The sequence below is a fragment of the Lonchura striata genome, chromosome 20, assembly GCF_046129695.1.
Source record: "Lonchura striata isolate bLonStr1 chromosome 20, bLonStr1.mat, whole genome shotgun sequence".
Taxonomy (NCBI): Eukaryota; Metazoa; Chordata; class Aves; order Passeriformes; family Estrildidae; genus Lonchura; species Lonchura striata.
The window spans coordinates 11,482,381-11,500,616 of NC_134622.1; the positions used below are offsets into that span (position 1 = coordinate 11,482,381).

At 55.2% G+C, this 18,236-nt stretch overlaps 1 protein-coding gene across 9 annotated transcripts in view; it reads left to right on the plus strand.

The window, feature by feature from the left end:
- The window catches only part of RAP1GAP2 (RAP1 GTPase activating protein 2), a 55,567-nt gene that overhangs the window by 31,008 nt on the left and 6,323 nt on the right, over nt 1–18,236 (plus strand). For 8 of the 9 annotated variants that reach the window (XM_021533078.3, XM_021533079.3, XM_021533075.3 and 5 more), the window contains 19 exons: nt 5,253–5,337; nt 6,750–6,785; nt 6,998–7,042; nt 7,479–7,511; nt 7,827–8,036; nt 8,450–8,553; nt 9,039–9,117; nt 9,491–9,544; nt 9,800–9,883; nt 10,692–10,792; nt 11,428–11,557; nt 11,752–11,907; nt 12,362–12,433; nt 12,821–12,907; nt 13,889–14,023; nt 16,591–16,728; nt 17,110–17,228; nt 17,359–17,472; nt 17,934–18,051. In XM_021533078.3, coding sequence (XP_021388753.1) covers nt 5,253–5,337; nt 6,750–6,785; nt 6,998–7,042; nt 7,479–7,511; nt 7,827–8,036; nt 8,450–8,553; nt 9,039–9,117; nt 9,491–9,544; nt 9,800–9,883; nt 10,692–10,792; nt 11,428–11,557; nt 11,752–11,907; nt 12,362–12,433; nt 12,821–12,907; nt 13,889–14,023; nt 16,591–16,728; nt 17,110–17,228; nt 17,359–17,472; nt 17,934–18,051 — 1,900 coding nt within the window. The remainder of the gene's footprint in view (nt 1–5,252; nt 5,338–6,749; nt 6,786–6,997; nt 7,043–7,478; nt 7,512–7,826; nt 8,037–8,449; nt 8,554–9,038; nt 9,118–9,490; nt 9,545–9,799; nt 9,884–10,691; nt 10,793–11,427; nt 11,558–11,751; nt 11,908–12,361; nt 12,434–12,820; nt 12,908–13,888; nt 14,024–16,590; nt 16,729–17,109; nt 17,229–17,358; nt 17,473–17,933; nt 18,052–18,236) is intronic. The other variant, XM_021533076.3, reaches the window with a different exon arrangement.

Genomic DNA, 18,236 nt, shown 5'->3' on the forward strand with positions numbered 1-18,236 from the left:
TAAAAGGGACTCTGTTACTCCACCTGCTCCTATTTGCTTTTTTTCCTCCTACATTCAGTCTTTGTTCTGCATTTGCAAGTGAATTTTGCTTTCCATGAGCCATATGCAAGCCTGGCAGGATCAGTGGCAGCTGCAGAGTCTGTGGTGGCCCATGTCCCTTCCTTGTTAGCAACCCAGCAAAGTGCAGCGCAGCACACCAGGCTCCCCTGGCAGAGCTGGGTGATTCTTACCTGCCCCTTCACCTGCAGTATTCTCACCTGTGCCTCCCCCTGCACACCTGAGCTGGAGGGGAGTGGGGAGGTCTGGGGGGGGGGTGGCTGCTGCTTTTCCTTGCTCCTGTTTTGCTCTGAAAGCCTGGGATTTGGAACTGTATTTATATCTAAATGAATTTTCCCACCTGTCCCACATGCAAGTGAGGTGATGCTCTGGTGGCTGTCCTCTCGCAGGGGAGAGCTGGTGGGTGGGTGCCCTGGTGTGGGCTGCTTCTCCTCTCACAGCCTCCCCTTGCCCTTTGGCATCAGTGCCGTGGTGTTTGGAGGCGCAGGTTTCTGGGAGCTGTTCTCTGCAATTTGCAAATTATTGAATCAGCTCAGAAACGGCTGCCCGAGGCTCCTGGCTCGGGTTTGGCAGGAATAGGATCAGACGAGCCTTCTGGTCTGAAAATGTCTGCAAGTGCCTTGGCTGATTTACCCAGATCTTCAGGAAATTGCCACGTTCTCTGTTCCTGCAAGGAAGAGTAGGCAGCACATTTTGTAAAAGATAAAAACTTCTTTTTACCATTGCTTGCATATCTAGCCTCGCTGTCCTGGCCTGGCCCAGTGGGAAACCCTTGGCCAGTTGGAAAGATTCCAGTGTCTGTAGAGGTGCAGGCAAAGCAGGAGTCAGCTTCATGGGATGAAGCTTCATGGGCAGCACAGGCAGCAGGGTGACCCCCGTGGCCAGCACAGGCAGCTGGGATCCTGCCTGCCCAAGTGCAGGACGCTCTGAACTGTTCAACAATGTTTATTTGCTGTTTGGAGGGCAATTAAAGCCAGCCCCAGTGGCAGTTAAATGTCACCTTTCTCTGGGCAGGGCTGCGGTCCCGCTCCGAGGACACTGCGTGTGTGCAGGTGCAGGCTGGCAGTTTGCAAATACATAATTTATTGCAAGAAATGTAGATGAGAAAATGCTGCACTTTTTTTTTTGCTGACTCTCAGGCTTCGATGTGAGGAGGCAATAGTGCTGAACAGGGCTAAGCTGAGCTGGGACATAACAAGGTAAATCAGTTCCTATGGAGGATGTTCCATGGCAGGGGCTCTGCCCAAGGGTCTGGCAGCTCTGCAGGACTGAGTGCTTGGGCTGCACCCCGGGTCTGGGGGGGATTCTGGAGCCCCACAACTGTCTGACATCAGTGGGAGCCTGCAGCAGTGCATGTCCTCTGCTGATGCCCTCCGTGGGATGAGTGATGATGCAGCGAGATCTTGCCTGCCTGGCATCCTGGGATTGGGTGGAGAGCTGCTCAAAGTCAGGGCAAGGTTTTTCATTCAGGCACTCACTGCAGATTTCCAGGTGTAAACTCACAGCAAGGTGCCCTTGTCTGTGTTGCAAAAAACCCACAGTTTTAGTTGAGTTTTTTTTGTTTTGTTTTGTTTTGTTTTGTTTTTTTTGTGAGCAGCTGGCAAGAGTCCCTGGCCATGCTGCTCTGCATGGTGCTTGTGTCCTGGGAGCCAGGGGTCAGTCCCAGTTGTGTGGGGGATGGAGAGGGAGGAAAAGCAGTCTGTGCCCCACTGCCTGCTGTGGACAGGGCTGAGCCTGGGTAGGGAGAGGATGGAAAGTGATACAGAAGCACAGTCCCCTCTGAAAACTTAGGAGACTGAGCATGGAATATTAAACAAACAAAATGGAAGCAGCTGGCAAGGTGATGCCCATCAAGGATAAAAAATGATGAGTCCAAAAACAGAGGCTGTTAATTTACAGGAGAGTCATTGCTGACCTTCTCAAGGATGAGGCATCTGACAGGCAGAACTTGTTGCTGCAGGAGTTTTGTGCCTCCTGAGGCCAAGTTTGGTCTGTGGAATTAAGCACAGGCATACAGGTAACTTGGGGTGCTCTCATCTCATTTGCACATCTTGACAGAGGTAGAGCCAGCACATGTGGAGCATTTTACCATGTCAGGTAATATGTTGGCATCTCCCCTCCCTACCTGTGATTTATCTAAATGTACTGTGTTGATTTAGAGCCTGTCTGGGAACGAGATCAAATGGACAAAATGAGGTGGGATGCATTAGGGGTTTTTCGTTAGGCTTTGGCTTGAGAGAGCATGAGAGAAGTGTGCACTCGGAGTCAGGGTCTGGATGGGAATGCTCCAGGCAGCCTGGGCTCGTGCTGAACAGGACTTTTTAATCAGAATTTCAGTATGTCCATGGGCTTTACCAAATACAGGGTATTAATTTAAAGGTGCTTTAGGACTGTGATCAGGGATGCTTTAAAGAGAAAGACCTCATCTGCCCTTGCTGCATTGGGAGCTCACCTCACAACCTTGCTGTGTTGGGAGCTCATGGGTGTCCATGGTTTTTCCCCAATTTGGGGGGGAAAATCCCCATTTTCTCCCTCTTTGGAAAGAGCCAGAAGAGCAGCCCTTGGCAGGTGGGCTTTGCCTCCCTAAGAGCTGGCAACAGGGCCTGGCCAGCACAGTCCTGGGGGTGCTGGGATGGCTGGGGTGATCTCAGTCTCCATTTGGAAACCCTGCAGTCGGCCCTGCCATAACCGCATTAAGGTATTTCCTTAATTAGATTTACTAAGTATGCAGGATTCTAATTCTCTCTTTTCCTTCTCTCTTAATTTGCCTAATGAGAAAAACAAAGAAATAAAATTACAAAAGCCATGCGCACGTTTCCTTCTGGAGAGGCTGGTGTCTGGCTGCGCAGTTCCGGAGGATGCTCAGGCCCATCCCTGCGCTGGGGCCCGGCTGTGGCCGTGGCCAGGGTGGGCAGTGGGGGCGGGCAGGGCCCCCTGGTGCTGCCAGGTGCCCCTTGGGAGCGGGCACAGCGCTGTGACCTGCGGCTGTCAGTGCTGGAGCCGCGCGGCTCCCGTGGTGCCAGGAGAGGCGAGTGCATGCGGAGCTGCCCGGCGTGCCCAGCGCCCATCCTCGCCGGCGTGGGCACCTCCGGCTCTGCTGTGCTTCGGGCTTTGCAGAGACCCCCGGTGTCAGCTGGGGACCGGGTCACTGAGCAGGCTGCTGAGAGTCCCCGCTGGCTCGGGTCGCTTCAGGGGGATCCCCGAGGGCTGCACCCTGTGCACAGACAAAGATGTGCTGGTCTTCCCCATGATTCATTTATCATCCCAAGGGCAATCCGTTTGGGAAATGGGCCGGGCCTTGACCCCAGCGCTGCTGGTGGGCTGAATCATCGGCGTCTGTGCTTGGGCTTTAACATAGCAGATCCTCAGCGCAGAGGCTCTTCCACGCAGTCCTTGGGGATGGGCTTGTTTTGCTCTCCCGGAACTGCAGGAGCAGTTCCAGCAGTTTGGCCCCAAAGAAGCAGCCAGCATGTGACAGAGGAACATGTTGTTAAGTTGGGTGATTTTATAATACTTAGAATATGATGCTATGGCAACCCACTATAAATCCCAGATCAAATCAAATTATTTGTGCGCATCCCTGTAACTTTAATCTTTTCAAAGTCGTATCTGCTTTATGCCTTTGAGGCCACTGTGCAGCTGAGTGCAATCAGGCAGAGCTCAGGGTTCAAAGCAAGGAGAGCAGAGGATGAGTGGTTTGCTCCAGATCAGGCTGTGCTTTAGTGTCCTAGAAAGTCAAAGAGCAAACAAGGAAAATCTGTCATCATTGGCATTTTTCAGCAGTAGAGACATGGTGAGGTTGTGGAGAGCAGAGAGGGAAGGAGCTTGATAAACAGTATGTGTGGGCAGGTCAGGAATTCCACTATTGTCCCACGTTGCTCCAATTAATTTCTTGCATTGAAAAATCGGAAGATGCCAGGAGCTCAAATGAGGGGTTACAATGTAAATTTAACTTGCTCTGATATGAAAAAGAAGCTTTATTTTGATTTAATATAATGTGAAACATCAGTCCTTGGTTTGGATTCACGTTTGGAACAATGCAATGGGTATTTCCCGCAGTGCCTCTGGCTAAGGCCATGCTGCTGGCACAGCCCAGGTGGTGCCATGACTGCTCTGGTAGTGAGGAGGACGATGCTGCTGGTCCCACTTTGCCTCCCCAGCATCCCTGCTGCTCCCCACCTCATCGCCTCAGCACTCCCTGCTGAGAGGGGCTGCGGGACGGCGCTTCCCCACGACCAGCAGGCTGTTGTCCCCTGCTGTCACAAACACGGGGCTTGGGAGGAGGGGGTCGTGTGTGGGAGGCAGGGCCGGGTTGTGGGGCTGCTGGGGAGGGCAGCGTTGGCAGAGGCCGGGTGCAGCCTGGCAGGGGCTGTGCTGGAGAGGCCCGGCGGGCTCCGGTGCCCGCTGCGGCGCGGAGCCATCCCGGGGCGCGCTGCCATGGGAACCAAACCTCCTTACAGCGAGATAAACAGTTGGACATTTTGGCCCGGTTTCTGCAGGACTAACCTGGCAGGGACAAGAGGAAACTAAATTAAATCTCAGATTTTCTGACTCCCGGAGGAGCATCTGGCAGTGCCGCTACGTGATGGCATGGCTGCCTGCCCGGGAACCGCCGGGCGACAGGGATGGGAGTTTTGTTCAGGGGAGGGCTGAGGCCGTGCTTTTCCAAAGCTTAGGGGACTTTTGGGGGAACTGTCTTTGACAGCTTTGTGGCACAGGGGCTGCTTTCCGCTTTCCTGGGGTCTTGCATCTTCATGATGCTCTTGGTACTTCCAAATCTGGTGCCAGGTGCTGTGCTGGCAACGGGGCCCTCAGCTGGGTCCCTCCAAAGCTGTGCTGGGGTGTCCCTGGGTGTCACTGAGCCTCTTTTCCACCAGAAGGCAGCTGAACTGCAGGTCCTGCCCAGGTGGGGAGGGTGCCAGAGGGAGGGATGGCTGGTTCCTTTCACAGGAACCCAGCCCCACTGTCCCTGCACCACCAGCACCACACATGGGGACTTGCAGCCCACCCTGGGCATAGGCTCTTCTGATGACTTTTATCAACTTCTCACACTGCTGGGCTTTTTCTCAGATTCCAGATATTACTGTACGGGCAGCTGCACACCACAGCTTTGCCGAGGGAGATAACCCTTATCTCCTGCCTGGTGCGCTGGCTCGGGCAGGGGGGAGCTGACGTGCCTGTGTTTGGTTTTCCAGGAAGCAGGAGCTGCTGAACAGCACGGATGTGACCGTCCCGGAGCGGCCCCTGTCACCGCCTCTGACAGCCCCACCGACCATGAAGGTGAGAGCGCTGGGCCAGGGCTTGGAGAGCCAGCCTGGTGGGGAGCAGCACTTCCAACGCAGCGGCTGCACGGGCTAGGGCTGTTCCCACAGGAGCAGCAGTAGGTGGTTTCTGGAATTCAGCCTGTTCCGACGCCATCCCTCTCTCCATCCGTGGTGGCGGGCCGTGCGTGCCGACACTCCCGTTACGCAACGGCGAGCGGCGGTGCCGAGCGGGGCGCTGGGTCCTGGTGCTGCTTCTCTGCCAGTGAGCCTGCCAGCGACCCTGCCAGTGACCCTCCCAATGACCCTGCCAGTGAGCCTGCCAGTGACCCTCCCAGCGACCCTGCCAGTGACCCTGCCAGTGAGCCTGCCACTGACCCTCCCAGTGACCCTGCCAGTGACCCTGCCAGTGACCCTCCCAGTGACCCTCCCAGTGACCCTGCCAGCGACCCTGCCAGTGACCCTCCCAGTGTGACCCTCCCAGTGTGACCCTCCCAGCGCAGCCATGGGTGGCTCGGTGCCAGCACGAGGCAGGCGCAGCGTGCCCGCCATGGGGCCGGGCAACTTGAGGTGTGTGCCCCAGCAGGCACCTGCCTGTCCCCTGCAAACCCCTCTGCTTCCTGCCCAACCTGTTCTGGGCACTCTGCCGCCCAGGGAGCTGCCCTTTGAAGTAACAAGGCAGCTGTCCTTACCAAAGGGAGGTGGGGCTGGACAGGGTGGCTGGGCTGGTGCTCTTGCCCATGAGGAGGTCTGGCTGTGTGGCTGGTGGAGGTGGGAGTGATGCCAGGAAGATAATAGCTTTCTTCCAGGGCTGAGACATGTTGGGGAGAGTGCTGGGGAGGGGTGCACAGCTCTGCTTGTTGCTCTCTATTCGTGGCAGCTCCCGCCTGGTGCAGGGTTTTCTTTCTGTCCTTTCCTTTGTGGCTCTAAGTGGGCACAGCTCTCTGAAGGGCTGCGTGCTTTGCTCAGTATGTGTGCCATTTTCTGTCAGACTCACTGTAGCACCTGGGTCTGGTGCCACCATGGGGTCAAGTCTTGGCTCTGGCTACTGGTAGAGCAGGACCTGAAATTACCCAAGAACATTTGTACCTGGAGATAGACAGAATCCAAACCAAGCTCAGCTAAGGAAGACTTTTTAAAGAGTATTCAGCTGTGGGCACAGAGCTGTCTGAGCCTGGGGTTTTTCTTTTTGACTCCCGCAGGTGTGTTAGGTAAGGAGGGGCATGGTCTAAAGTTGCAAACAGCTTTAGCCAGGGTTGTGTTGGAGTCACACCTGCCCCACCTGTGCTGGCAGCCACAGGCTGCTCGTGCTGTAAATCCGACCTTTGATCACCACAAATATTAAAGGAAGAAATTTCTCTCAGACTTTCATTTTCTTTTGATTTTCATTTCTTCATTCCCTCCTCTGTTTTTTCCTTCTTTTCTTTTCAGTCAGCAGAATTCTTCGAAATGCTGGAAAAAATGCAGGTGAGCAGCACTGTGCATGCCAGTAACTTGGGATGTTTGCCCCAGCAGAGCCCCTGAGGGCAGAGGGCCTGTCCCAGGAGCAGACCTCACCTTCCAGCCACTTGGCTTGGAGTGATCTCCATGTAGCAAAATACCCTCATGTTGGTGCACCAACCTCCCTGTGTTGGTAAAAGCATCTAAATTGTTTGTTGCATTCATTTTCTTCCAAACAGGCACCAAAACTGGAAGAGCAGAAGTCTGGAAGCCAAAAACACAAGGTTGGTTGATTTTTGTTTCTTGAGGGGATCTCTTCAAGTGCCCCCCACCCCCCCCATCTCAGAGGTTTAATGTGATCATCAAAGTCACTCAAAGGGCTGGGAAGGATTTAGATGTTATCTGAAAACAAGGCACTGATTGAATTGCAGAGAAGGGAGCATGGTGCCTGTAAATCCCTAATCCAGCTTTATGTCCAGACCACTGCATTTCATCTTCCAGCTGTGCAAAAGGGTTGGGGTTTGCAGGGAACACTGCACTGGGAAGTTGCTCCCGTAGAGGAACTTCCTTTAGGCAGGACTTAGCCTTCATTGATGCCTTCCTGCGAGGGATCAGCAGGTGCTGGAGGCACTCCCTAGGTTGGGTGGCAGGGCTGGGGTTTTAAGGGACAGCTGGTGGGGAGCAGATGGTCATAGATGATGTTTTGGTTCCTTTTTCCAGGAAGACTACATCCCATACCCCAGCATCGATGAGGTGGGTGTCCTGAACACCTTCTGGTGAATACCTTTCCAAAATTGCTGATGGCAGAGAAATTGGTGGAGATTCTGTTTCTGAGAGGATCTACATAAAGCATGTTCCCCCCTCCCTATCTCTGTGGTTTTTGGCTTTTCCTCAGTAGCATGTGCCCTCTTCTGTGACAGAAGAGGTTTCAGAGAGGGGTGGACTTGTCCCTTCTGGTGCCAGGGCTGGGGTCTGCTGCAGTAGGGGGCAAAACTTGGAGCAATGAGCTCTGCACCCCACATCCACACCCCTGTCCTGCCTGACCCCTCGTGACACATGTCTCTGCAGATCCTGGAGAAGGGTAGCCCATACCCACTGATCATCCTGCCCCAGTTTGGGGGATACTGGATAGAAGACCCAGAAAACCTTGGCACGCCCACCTCATCTGACAGCAGCATCTGCGAGGAGGAGGAGGAAAACCTCAGCCCCAGCACCTATGGCTACAAGCTGGAGTGCAAGGGAGAGGCCAGAGCCTACCGCAAGCATTTCCTGGGGAAGGTGGGTTCCTCCACCCCACGGGGCTCAAGGTTGCACACCTTTGACTAAGAAAACTCTCCAGCTGAGAGCAAAATGGGCAAGTGTTACAATTTCCCTCTTTGCAGGGAATGGTGGGTTCCCAGCACGGCGGTGACGGCCACACACGTGTCCTTTGCCCCTGGCCCCACAGCCACAGGTCTCCTGTGACACCAGTGGGGATGTTGGCTCTGAGCCTCCTGACCCTGGGGACCTCAGCCAGACAGGGGGGCCTGTGTGGCAGCCCCTGCCCTCTTGCTCACAGCCCTGGTCCTGGCAAGGGGGTGCAAGTGTCTGAGTGATGGGAGGGTGTTGGGGCAGCAGGTGAGCGTCCAGGCAGTGTCCTTGCCATCGCTGAGTTGCTTCCCGGCTGCTAATGTGCTGATTTCTATTTTTAGGATCATTTAAATTTCTACTGTACAGCCAGCAGCCTTGGAAATCTGATCCTTTCTGTTAAATGCGAGGAGACAGATGGCACAGAGTATTTAAGGGTTATACTCAGGTATGGAAAAAAAAAAGCTTTGTTTAACAAAATATTCTCTCTTTGGGAGTCCCTGGTTCTGTTCCTGCAGCAAGTGCTTGAGCTGGACTGGCAGCATGTGGTGGGGGTCTGGGTGGGATGGGAGGCAGTGGCAGCATCCCTGTGTTTCTGTGCTGGGACTGACTAAATCTGATAATGAACATGAGACTTTGATCTGTTGCTAAACCCTCTGGAACTGAATGTAAACCTCTGTGGGATTAATCCTCCCTGGGATAACACCAGTCACTTCTCTCACCATCCCTCCATAAGCTGACAGGACCCAGCATGTCTGAGCCATTGTGTCATTTCCCTCGAACTATGAATATTTTAAGAGATGAGAAGACAAACTGAGCCTTTGCTCACTAACCAGGCCCAACAAATGCAGCACAACTGTGTTTCCCAACAGTTGGGTGTTGCTTTGCTGTAGACACTCTCTGACATCTGTCTGCTTGTTGTTTCTTTGCTAGGTCCAAAGTCAAGACATTGCATGAGAGGATTCCATTGGCAGGATTCAGCAAACTCCCGAGTATCCCCCAGATTGCAAAGGTGAATTGCCTGGCTTGGCTGTGCCAGTGCACATCAGGCTGAGCTGGGACGTGTTGGGCAGCACTGGACAGTGTTGGGCAGCACTGCCTGTGCTCTCAGGTCAAGGGGCACTCAGGTGGTGCTGGCCCTGCTGTTGTTTTCCTGCTGATCCCAGGCTAGGAGAGAAAATGGCCCTCATTTGGGGCATGGGACCTGGGACTGGGCTCGCTGCATCCTCGGTTGGGGCCAGCCAGGCCATGGGGCATCCCAGTGAGAGGGTGTGAAGGAGGGAGCTCCTGCTATTGGAGGCTGTATTTGGCTTCTTTATAAGACATTCATGGCTGAAGTTGTGGCCAAGGACCTGGCACTGACTGCTCTTTCCCCTTGCCCACAGGCCTTCTGTGATGACGCCTCTGGGCTGAAGTTTAACCCGGTTCTCTACCCTAAGGTGAGGTAACTTGCCCAGGTTGGTAATGTATTCTGCAAGGACACTGAGAACCACATCCAGGACCACTGTTGAAAACTTTTAGCCTAATTATGTGGAAATTTGGCTTCTTTGCCCCTTCCACTCCCCTGATGCTGCCCAGCCAGTGTGGTACCCTGCTGCAGCTCTGGTGGGATCTCCTCATCCCTCACCATGGATCTTTTGGCCATCACATTTTGAACCATCAGATGAAACAACTGGCATTTTGCTTTCCTGCAGGCATCCCAGATGATAGTGTCTTATGATGAGCATGAGGTCAACAACACATTCAAGTTTGGTGTGATTTACCAGAAGTTCAGGCAGGTGAGTTGTCCCCATGCCACTTTCATGGAGCATGTCCCTGTGCACCAGAGATCCACGTTTCAAGAGTACAGGCTCAACTCTGACCTTAATTCTGCCATCTGCAGCACCTCATGTCACTGGATGTCCTCACTGACTGTGTTTCTTGTTGCTTGGATGTTTTCCCCACTCATTAAAAATTATATGACTGAAAAGTCTCAGTATGGAAATCAGCCCACAAGCTGCTGTAGAGAAAAGCGGATGTGAAAACGGATTTTAGCAGGCGTGGTATTTTAATCAGATATATGTTTAGACAGTTTGTCTGGGGGGACTGCGGGCTCTGAAGAGAGGCGCTTGCTGAAAATGCTGTCATTAGCAGGGGGACTCTGGATGAGGAGTCAGAACTCACTGAGAATTACTCTGACAGACACTTTACATATTGCATTTTGGGTTGGATGGAGTGACTCATGCAAGGCCGTAATTAGGGTCTCATTGTTTTGAAATACAGCAAGCAGGAGATGATTAGGGATTTTTCAATAGAGGATTCGCTTCTGGTTTGGTATTTCCTGGGTATTATCCTCAAGTCGTTGCTGGGGCTCAGAAGAGGCTCTCAGCAGCTTTGTCCTAGGCTGTCCTGTGGCAGCCCATGGATGGTGCTGGTGGTGAATGTGGCAGCTGGGGAGCAGCGGGGAGCAGCCTGTGGCTGTGCAGGACACCGTGGAACAGGGTGCTGGTCAGACCCCAGGCACCCCGTGGATGGAGCTGGATGTGGCAGGGGATTGGGCAGGCAGGGATATTTGAGCTGTCAACAGATGCACCCTGTGTTTTGTAGACCCAAGAGGAGGAGCTGTTTGGCAATAATGAAGAGAGCACTGCCTTCAAGAACTTCTTAAGTTTTCTGGGAGACACCATAACTCTTCAGGATTTCAAAGGGTAAGTTAAATAAAAAGGATGATTTTACAAATACATTAACAAGAGACCATGTCATATGTAAAAATATCTACGTGTGAGAACAGAAGTCATCTCGCTCATGAGCGGGATGTGCGGAGCAGAAGCAAATATAGTTTTGGCTTGTTTTTCAAAGCTGGGGGAGTTAAAAAAAAATGGGAGCTGCCAAGAGAGAAAAATTTCTTTTCCTGCAGCTTTGAGGTTGTGATAAAATGTGGCTATATTCAGTCATGGAGGGAAGGCAGTCTGTGGAAATGTGCTGTGCCTGGTGTCGTGGCTCAGCCACGGGTGCCTCCGGGGCCGTCCCTGCAGCGACCACAGTGCGGGCAGAGACCCCACTGCTGGTGAGGGATGGTGAGGCTGCAGCTCGTGCCCATGGCTGTGGTCAGCCCTGCCTGACCAGCCCTGCTTTATGTGCACCCTGTATTTCAGGCTGGTGACAGTGATGGCTGGTTACAACACATGACGCATGGTTTGTTCTTTCCCACTTGCTCCCTGCTAGATAAAGATAAATGAGCTGGGCTGTTCCATCAGCCTGTCCCCTGACAGCCGCTGGTGCTCTCTGTGAAGCTCTCAATTAACATCTCTTCGTTTCTCTCTGCCTTTCCCTTGATCTCCAGTTTTCGAGGAGGCCTGGATGTCAGCCATGGGCAGACGGGAGTGGAGTCTGTGTACACGGTGTTCAGGGACAGGGAGATAATGTTTCATGTCTCTACAAAGCTGCCTTTTACCGAAGGAGACACACAACAAGTAAGAGAGATGTGTTTGTTTGCACAGAAGGGTCAGAGTGGGGATGCGCTGACACTGCCCAATGCTGTGGGCACTGCCAGGCCCTGGCACCGTGGGAAGCGGCTGCTGGGCTCCCCAGAGTGGAGCTGGCACTTGCTCCTGCAGGAGCAGAGCTGCCGGGTTTTACTGACCCAGTGTTCTCCCTTTCGGTTTAGCTCCAGAGGAAGAGGCACATTGGCAATGACATTGTGGCAATTATCTTCCAAGAGGAGAACACGCCATTCGTCCCAGACATGATTGCCTCCAACTTCCTGCACGCCTACATTGTGGTGCAGGTGGAGAGCCCCGAGGCGGAAAACACGGCCTACAAGGTGAGGGCAGTCCCGGTGTGCCCCTACCCAGGTTCGCTTCAGCATCTTTTGACAAGGGCACGGAGTGACAGGACGAGGGGAAGTGGCTTCCCACTTGCAAAGGCAGGGTTAGATTAGAGATGAGGAGGAAATTCTTCCCTGTGAGGGTGGTGAGGCCCTGGCACAGGTTGCCCGGGGCACTTACCCTGTGCTCAGTGATGCAGTCAGTGTAAGGCCTGGTGGGGACTTGCTGAGCACACATATGTGTGTGCACACAGGTGTGTTATGTATGCACTGTTACATAATGTGTGTGTACACAGACATCAGTTCATAAAATACATGTTTGTAAAACAGCTCATTTGTTAAAGAGTTTTGATGATCCTCAGCATTTGAATGTGCCTTGGAACAGTCTGACATATCACCTGGGTGTAGGTGGCATAAACCCATGGGAATAACATGTCTCTTGACTCCTCAGGTGTCAGTGACAGCCCGGGAAGATGTTCCCTCCTTTGGCCCACCCCTGCCGAGCCCTCCGGTGTTCCAGAAGGTAGGCGCTGAGAGGAAAGCATATTCCAGGCTGTAAAAAAAGTAGATGTGCATGTCCAAGATGTTTCCAAGCACACTGGCTGGGGGAAAACAGAACTGCATTAATTTTGGTTTCCATTGAGGCCCCTAGTGTTTATGAGTGGCCATGAGGGTGAGTGGCCATGCACCACTGCATGGCATTACTTGAGCAAGGTGGCAGCAGCAGCTCTGAGGTACTGTGTTGGTGCAGTGAGCACCTCAAACCCGTCTGGGGTTTTCCACCAATGCTTCCACATCTGGAGGGACTGCCAGGTGCTGTGAGCTTGGGTTTTGGGTTGTACAGCTGGAGTACCAGAGATACAGAATCCTAAAATGGTGGGTGTTTTCTACCTTGGTTGTCTCCCTGCAGAGCCCCGAGTTCCGGGAATTCCTGCTGACCAAGCTCATCAACGCTGAGAACGCCTGCTGCAAGTCTGACAAGTTTGCGAAGCTGGAGGTAATTCTGCCCAGGTGTCCCTGCCTGAGCCGGCCCTGGGGAGCTGTGCCACCCCTCCTCACAGCTGCCCATCCCTGCTGAGCTGGGTCAGCGCTCGCAGGACGACAGCGTGGTGACGGAGGGGCGGGCGCTGCGCAGGGAGCACAGCTGCTGCCATGGGTCACTGCCGTGGGTTGGTGCCGTGGGTCGGTGCCGTGGGTCACTGACGTGGGTTGGTGCCGTGGGTCGGTGCCGTGGGTCACTGCCATGGGTCACTGCCGTGGGTCACTGCCATGGGTCACTGCCGTGGGTCACTGCCATGGGTCGGTGCCGTGGGTCGGTGCCGTGGGTCGGTGCTGTGGGTCGGTGCTGTGGGTCAGTGCCATGGGTCACTGCCGTGGGTCGGTGCCGTGGGTCAGTGCTGTGGGTCACTGCCATGGGTCACTGCCGTGGGTCACTGCCGTGGGTCACTGCCATGGGTCGGTGCCGTGGGTCGGTGCCGTGGGTCGGTGCCGTGGGTCGGTGCTGTGGGTCAGTGCCATGGGTCACTGCCGTGGGTCACTGCCATGGGTCGGTGCCGTGGGTCGGTGCTGTGGGTCGGTGCTGTGGGTTGGTGCCGTGGGTCGGCGCTGTGGGTCAGTGCCATGGGTCACTGCCGTGGGTCGGTGCCATGGGTCACTGCCGTGGGTCAGTGCCGTGGGTCGGTGCCGTGGGTCGGTGCTGTGGGTCGGTGCCATGGGTCACTGCCGTGGGTCGGTGCCGTGGGTCGGTGCCGTGGGTCGGTGCCGTGGGTCACTGCCGTGGGTCGGTGCTGTGGGTCACTGCCATGGGTCACTGCCGTGGGTCGGTGCCGTGGGTCGGTGCTGTGGGTCACTGCCATGGGTCACTGCCGTGGGTCGGTGCCGTGGGTCGGTGCTGTGGGTCGGTGCTGTGGGTCGGTGCCGTGGGTCGGCGCCGCTGCTCTTCCCTGGAGCCGTGGCCGAGCCTCCGTCTCTGCTGCAGGATCGGACTCGGGCCGCCTTGCTGGACAACCTGCACGACGAGCTGCACGGGCACACGCAGACCATGCTGGGGCTGGGGCCTGAGGAGGACAAGCTGGAGAATGGGGGCCATGGAGGCTTTCTGGAGTCTTTCAAGGTAAAGCCCTGCCCTTGCCAACAGCAGAGCTAAACCCCAGAGCACCTGGGCTTGGCAGAGTGCACGTCAGGGGACAAGAGATGTCCCCCAAGCGTAGGGTGGCAAGAGGAGGTGGGGGCTGCTGCCACCACTGCCTGCTCAGCCTGCCAAATGCCTGAGCTGGTCCCAGTGGAAGCAAGCAAAAGCTGGCATGGTTGCATTGCTGGTGAGTGTCCCCACTGGAGTGACTTCTCCAAAGCTCCTGAGCACCTCTACCAGTGTGCTGCAGCATTTTTTGTCCCCAGAGGGGTCTCAGTTCAGGCCCAGTGCCCTGCCACAGAGTGTGCCTGCAGCTGGGCTCTGCTGTGGCAGGACATGTCCTGCTCATGTTCTGGCTGCTGGCTGCCTCTGCTGTGGGACAGGGATCAGGAGGGGCGCCTGGGGCAGCTGCCACAGCAAGCGGGTGGGGGTGGTTAGTGGTCGTTGTGCTTAAAACAAAGACAGAATGGTGCTGGGTGTGGAGTGGGGAAGTGGTGCTGAGTGTGCCAGGGAGACCAGGTGAGTAGGAGGGAAAGCAGGTAATGTTGCCTGGAGGAAAAGGAATGGGTAAAGTGCTGTGGAGGAAGCTGAGGAGCCACTGGCAGCAGGGACAGTGACTGGCTGGGCAGCAGGGACACCCCTTGAGATGGAGGAGCAGCACCTGAGCCTGAGGGTAGGAGCCATTGCCAGGTGTGTGTGCTGCAGCTGTCCTGTAGCACGGAGGGGGCTGGCACTGGGTGACACCGGTGGTCTGGTCAGGGGCTAACCTGGCTGGGACAGCTCCTGCCGTTACCTCAGGCATGGATATTTCTATAGCACAGAGAATGAGACTGGTGAATGAGCCACCTCATCCTGTAGCTGGAGGATGGGGCTGGGGAGGAGGGGCGGCCAGCTCCCCCAGACCCCGCTGCAGAGGCTCAGGTGTGTCCTGCTCCAGTGTGGGAGTGTAGGATGGCACTGCTGTGCAGCCAGTCGTGCGTTGCAGCACTCACCTCCAGGCCTCCACGCTGAGGTGAAGCAGATATGTTCTGGCATTTGTGTGAGTGGGGACACAGCTCATGCTCTCTTGGCATTGCAGGGAGTGCTGGGGTGGGAGGTGAGCCCCGTGGTCCGTGCTGGGCACCTCGGGCCCGTGCTGCTGGGCTGCCTGCTGGCTTACGTGCTGCGCCACGCACTCTCGGAGTGACGGGGGAGGACACACGGTAAAGGAGGGCCGCAGGGGCTCGGACCTGGTCCCCATCGTGTCTTTTCGCCGTCTGCCTTGCGCCTACAATGCAGCCTACACACCCATCCCCTTGGCCAGGCCATGGGGGATCAGTTCTCAGAGGTGAGCAGAACCCAGTTCTGCTCTGAGTGAGAGGTGCCTCTGCCTTTTCTGTGGGGAAAGGAGCCACTCCTCAGGGCTGGGGTGTTGGGGAACCCCACAGAGCTCCACATCCCTGGACAGGAGCCTGCAGAGTGTGAGTGCCTGTGGCTGCTGCTTTGCAGCAAAGCAAATGATCACTTTCACCTAACAACAACATCAAATTGTATATGAATGCTGCTGACCCAAATAAATTCAGTCTGATGGACTCTTGCTTGATGTTCATTATTGGATGGGCAGGGGCTGTTGGGGCTGTGGTCTTCAGCACTGCAGGCTCAGTGAGAGCTCAGGACTGCAGCTTCCTCTTACCCTGGTACAGGTCCACCTGTGGTTCCATGACCCCGGAGCCAGCAGCAAACAGCCTGCATGCACCCTCAGGAGTTTGGCCTGCCATGGCTCATTTACTCTTTAGCCTGGGCTGGCATTCAGGGGCTGGAGGAGCCGTGGCTGAGGGAATAACTGAGATGAGAATGGAGAAGGTTGCTGATGTGAAGAGTGAGAGAAGGGGGCTGCTTGCCATGGAGAAATGAAGATCAGCGGGATCAGGGAGAGCCTGTGGCTGCCATGGGTCAGTGCTGCACAGCTCACCTTCAGTCCCTTCCAGAGGTGGATAGACCAAACCAGAAGCCTCAGCAGTAGTTCAGGCTAAATGTATTCTCAAGCAGTAGATTGCTGAAGAACAGAAGCACTTTTATGTGGCTATGAAGCCTCCAGCACAGGGGATGTTTTGGGAGAGGCTGGAGAGGTGCAGGAGAGGTGCAAGAAAGGCAGGAGATCTGTCCTCTGAGTCTAGGCAGAATTGTGGAGACTGCACACAAACACAGCTTATGGCTTGGCTGTGGTTCCCATTCCTGCCGAGGACTCTGGGAGGTTGGCCAGGCAGGAGGCAGGGCTTGGGGCTTGTGTCTGCATCTCCTGGTCCCAGAGATGGAGTCTTTGATTTCACAGAGCAGTGGGGGCAGAATCTGATCCTGTGGTGGCTGTGGGGCTCCCCAAGGGCAGCCCATGCTCAGCTGCACTTGCCAGGGCTGCTGTCACCCCTCGTGCTGCTGTTGGGGTGTGCTTGCTCTCAGAGAGGCATGAACTCTCCCTCGTGCCTGGGGTAAACCCAAGGCTGGGGAGGAGTTCTGGGGACAGCACCCCTGTGGGTGGCGATGACCTGCTGTCCCTCTCCCCCCTGCCACAGAGAGCCATCCGGGTGCGCAGCCACTCCATGGAGACGATGGTGGGCAGCCAGAAGAAGCACCATGGCAGTGGCATCCCAGGCAGCCTCAGTGGGGGCATTGCACACAACAGCGGTGAGGTGACAAAGACCACCTTCTCGGTGAGCATGTCCACATGTCTCTCTGTCCCTCCATCCCTCCATCCCTCCGTCCTTCCTCTTCCCACCCCTCTACAGCCCGACAGGTCACTGCATTCCACTGATGCAGCTTGGCAGTCCCCTGCATGGGCAGTGAGGGTCAGGGTGAGGGAGAGACTTGAGCAGGCTGTGAATTTGGATGCCTTGTTCAAGTTGGGCTCATTTTGTGGAAGAACCAAAGATAAGCTTCCTGGGGTTTTGGCCCCAAAGTAAAAGGAGATAGAAAAGAAGTTCTAGCATTATGTTTTTTCAGATGTGCAGGCAGCGCAGTTCCTCGCAGGTTGTTTAGTGTCTGAAGCCCTAGGAGAGAGCTCTGCTCTAACTCAGATTGTTTGCTGCTTTCAGCCCCCTGTCCCAGCTGTTGCTGCCAAGAACCAGTCCAGGAGCCCCATCAAGCGCCGGTCAGGGCTGTTCCCTCGCCTGCACACGACATCGGAGAGCCAGGCAGAGAGCAGGACGAGGTGGTAAGTTTGGGTGGTACCGATAGAGCACCGGCCACTCTCACAGTTTATTGTTGGTGTTAGGTAGGACAATTTGACCACCCTTTTTAAGTCTCTTGTATAATTTGTGCAACCTGTCTCTTTGTGTCCTCAGTGACAGTGTTTCTGGAACCCAGAAGACACCAGATCTGGGACATTCTTCCCAGGAGATGAAATCTGAAACCTCATCCAACCCCAGCTCCCCTGAAATATGCCCCAACAAAGACAGGTGAGCCAGGATGAGCCTATCCTCCTTCCACCACAGCTCAGCAGACATCAAGGAATTTGTCAAACAAAACAATATCTAAATTTTACTGTAAATAAGTTTGATATTAAGGGAGAAAAGATTCTGGTGATTCTTGAGCACAGCTCCTTTTTGGTCTTTACAAAGAAGAGCAAAGCGCAGCGTTTGACCGAGGTTCCCGAATCCCCAGGACGTAGAAGGCTGCTGTGCCTGTTCCTCCCTGCCAAGGCGAAGTCAGCTCGACCTAGGGTTTCCTGCTGGGCACCCACCCAGTGCCCGCTCCCCCGCCTCTGGAAGTGGTTATGTGCTGAAGCACCCCAAGAGGTTCATTCCTACGGCAGCACTTTGCTCCGGGGGTGTGCAGGAGGGCCTGTCCCCCGTCACAGTCCAAGGGACACGCTTCCCTGTGACAGCCACGCGCCCTTCCTTCCGTTCCGCCTCTCTAGGCCTTTTATCAAGCTGAAAGAGAACGGGCGGTCGAACATCTCCCGTTCCTCCTCCAGCACCAGCAGCTTCAGCAGCACGGCGGGGGAGAGCGAGACCCTGGAGGACTATGACAGCGTGGTAGGTACAAAACCCCGCTCACATTCCCCTCTCCCCTTCCCTGCTGCCTCCAGACTCTGGGGTCTGACAGGGAGAAGTGCCTGCCAGCCCCAGGTGCCTTCTCACTGCTGATGTGGAGAGGCTTAACCCATCTCTGGGTGGGGAGGAGGAGGGTTGGTGTGCCTGGTGGGACACTGGGCTGTTGT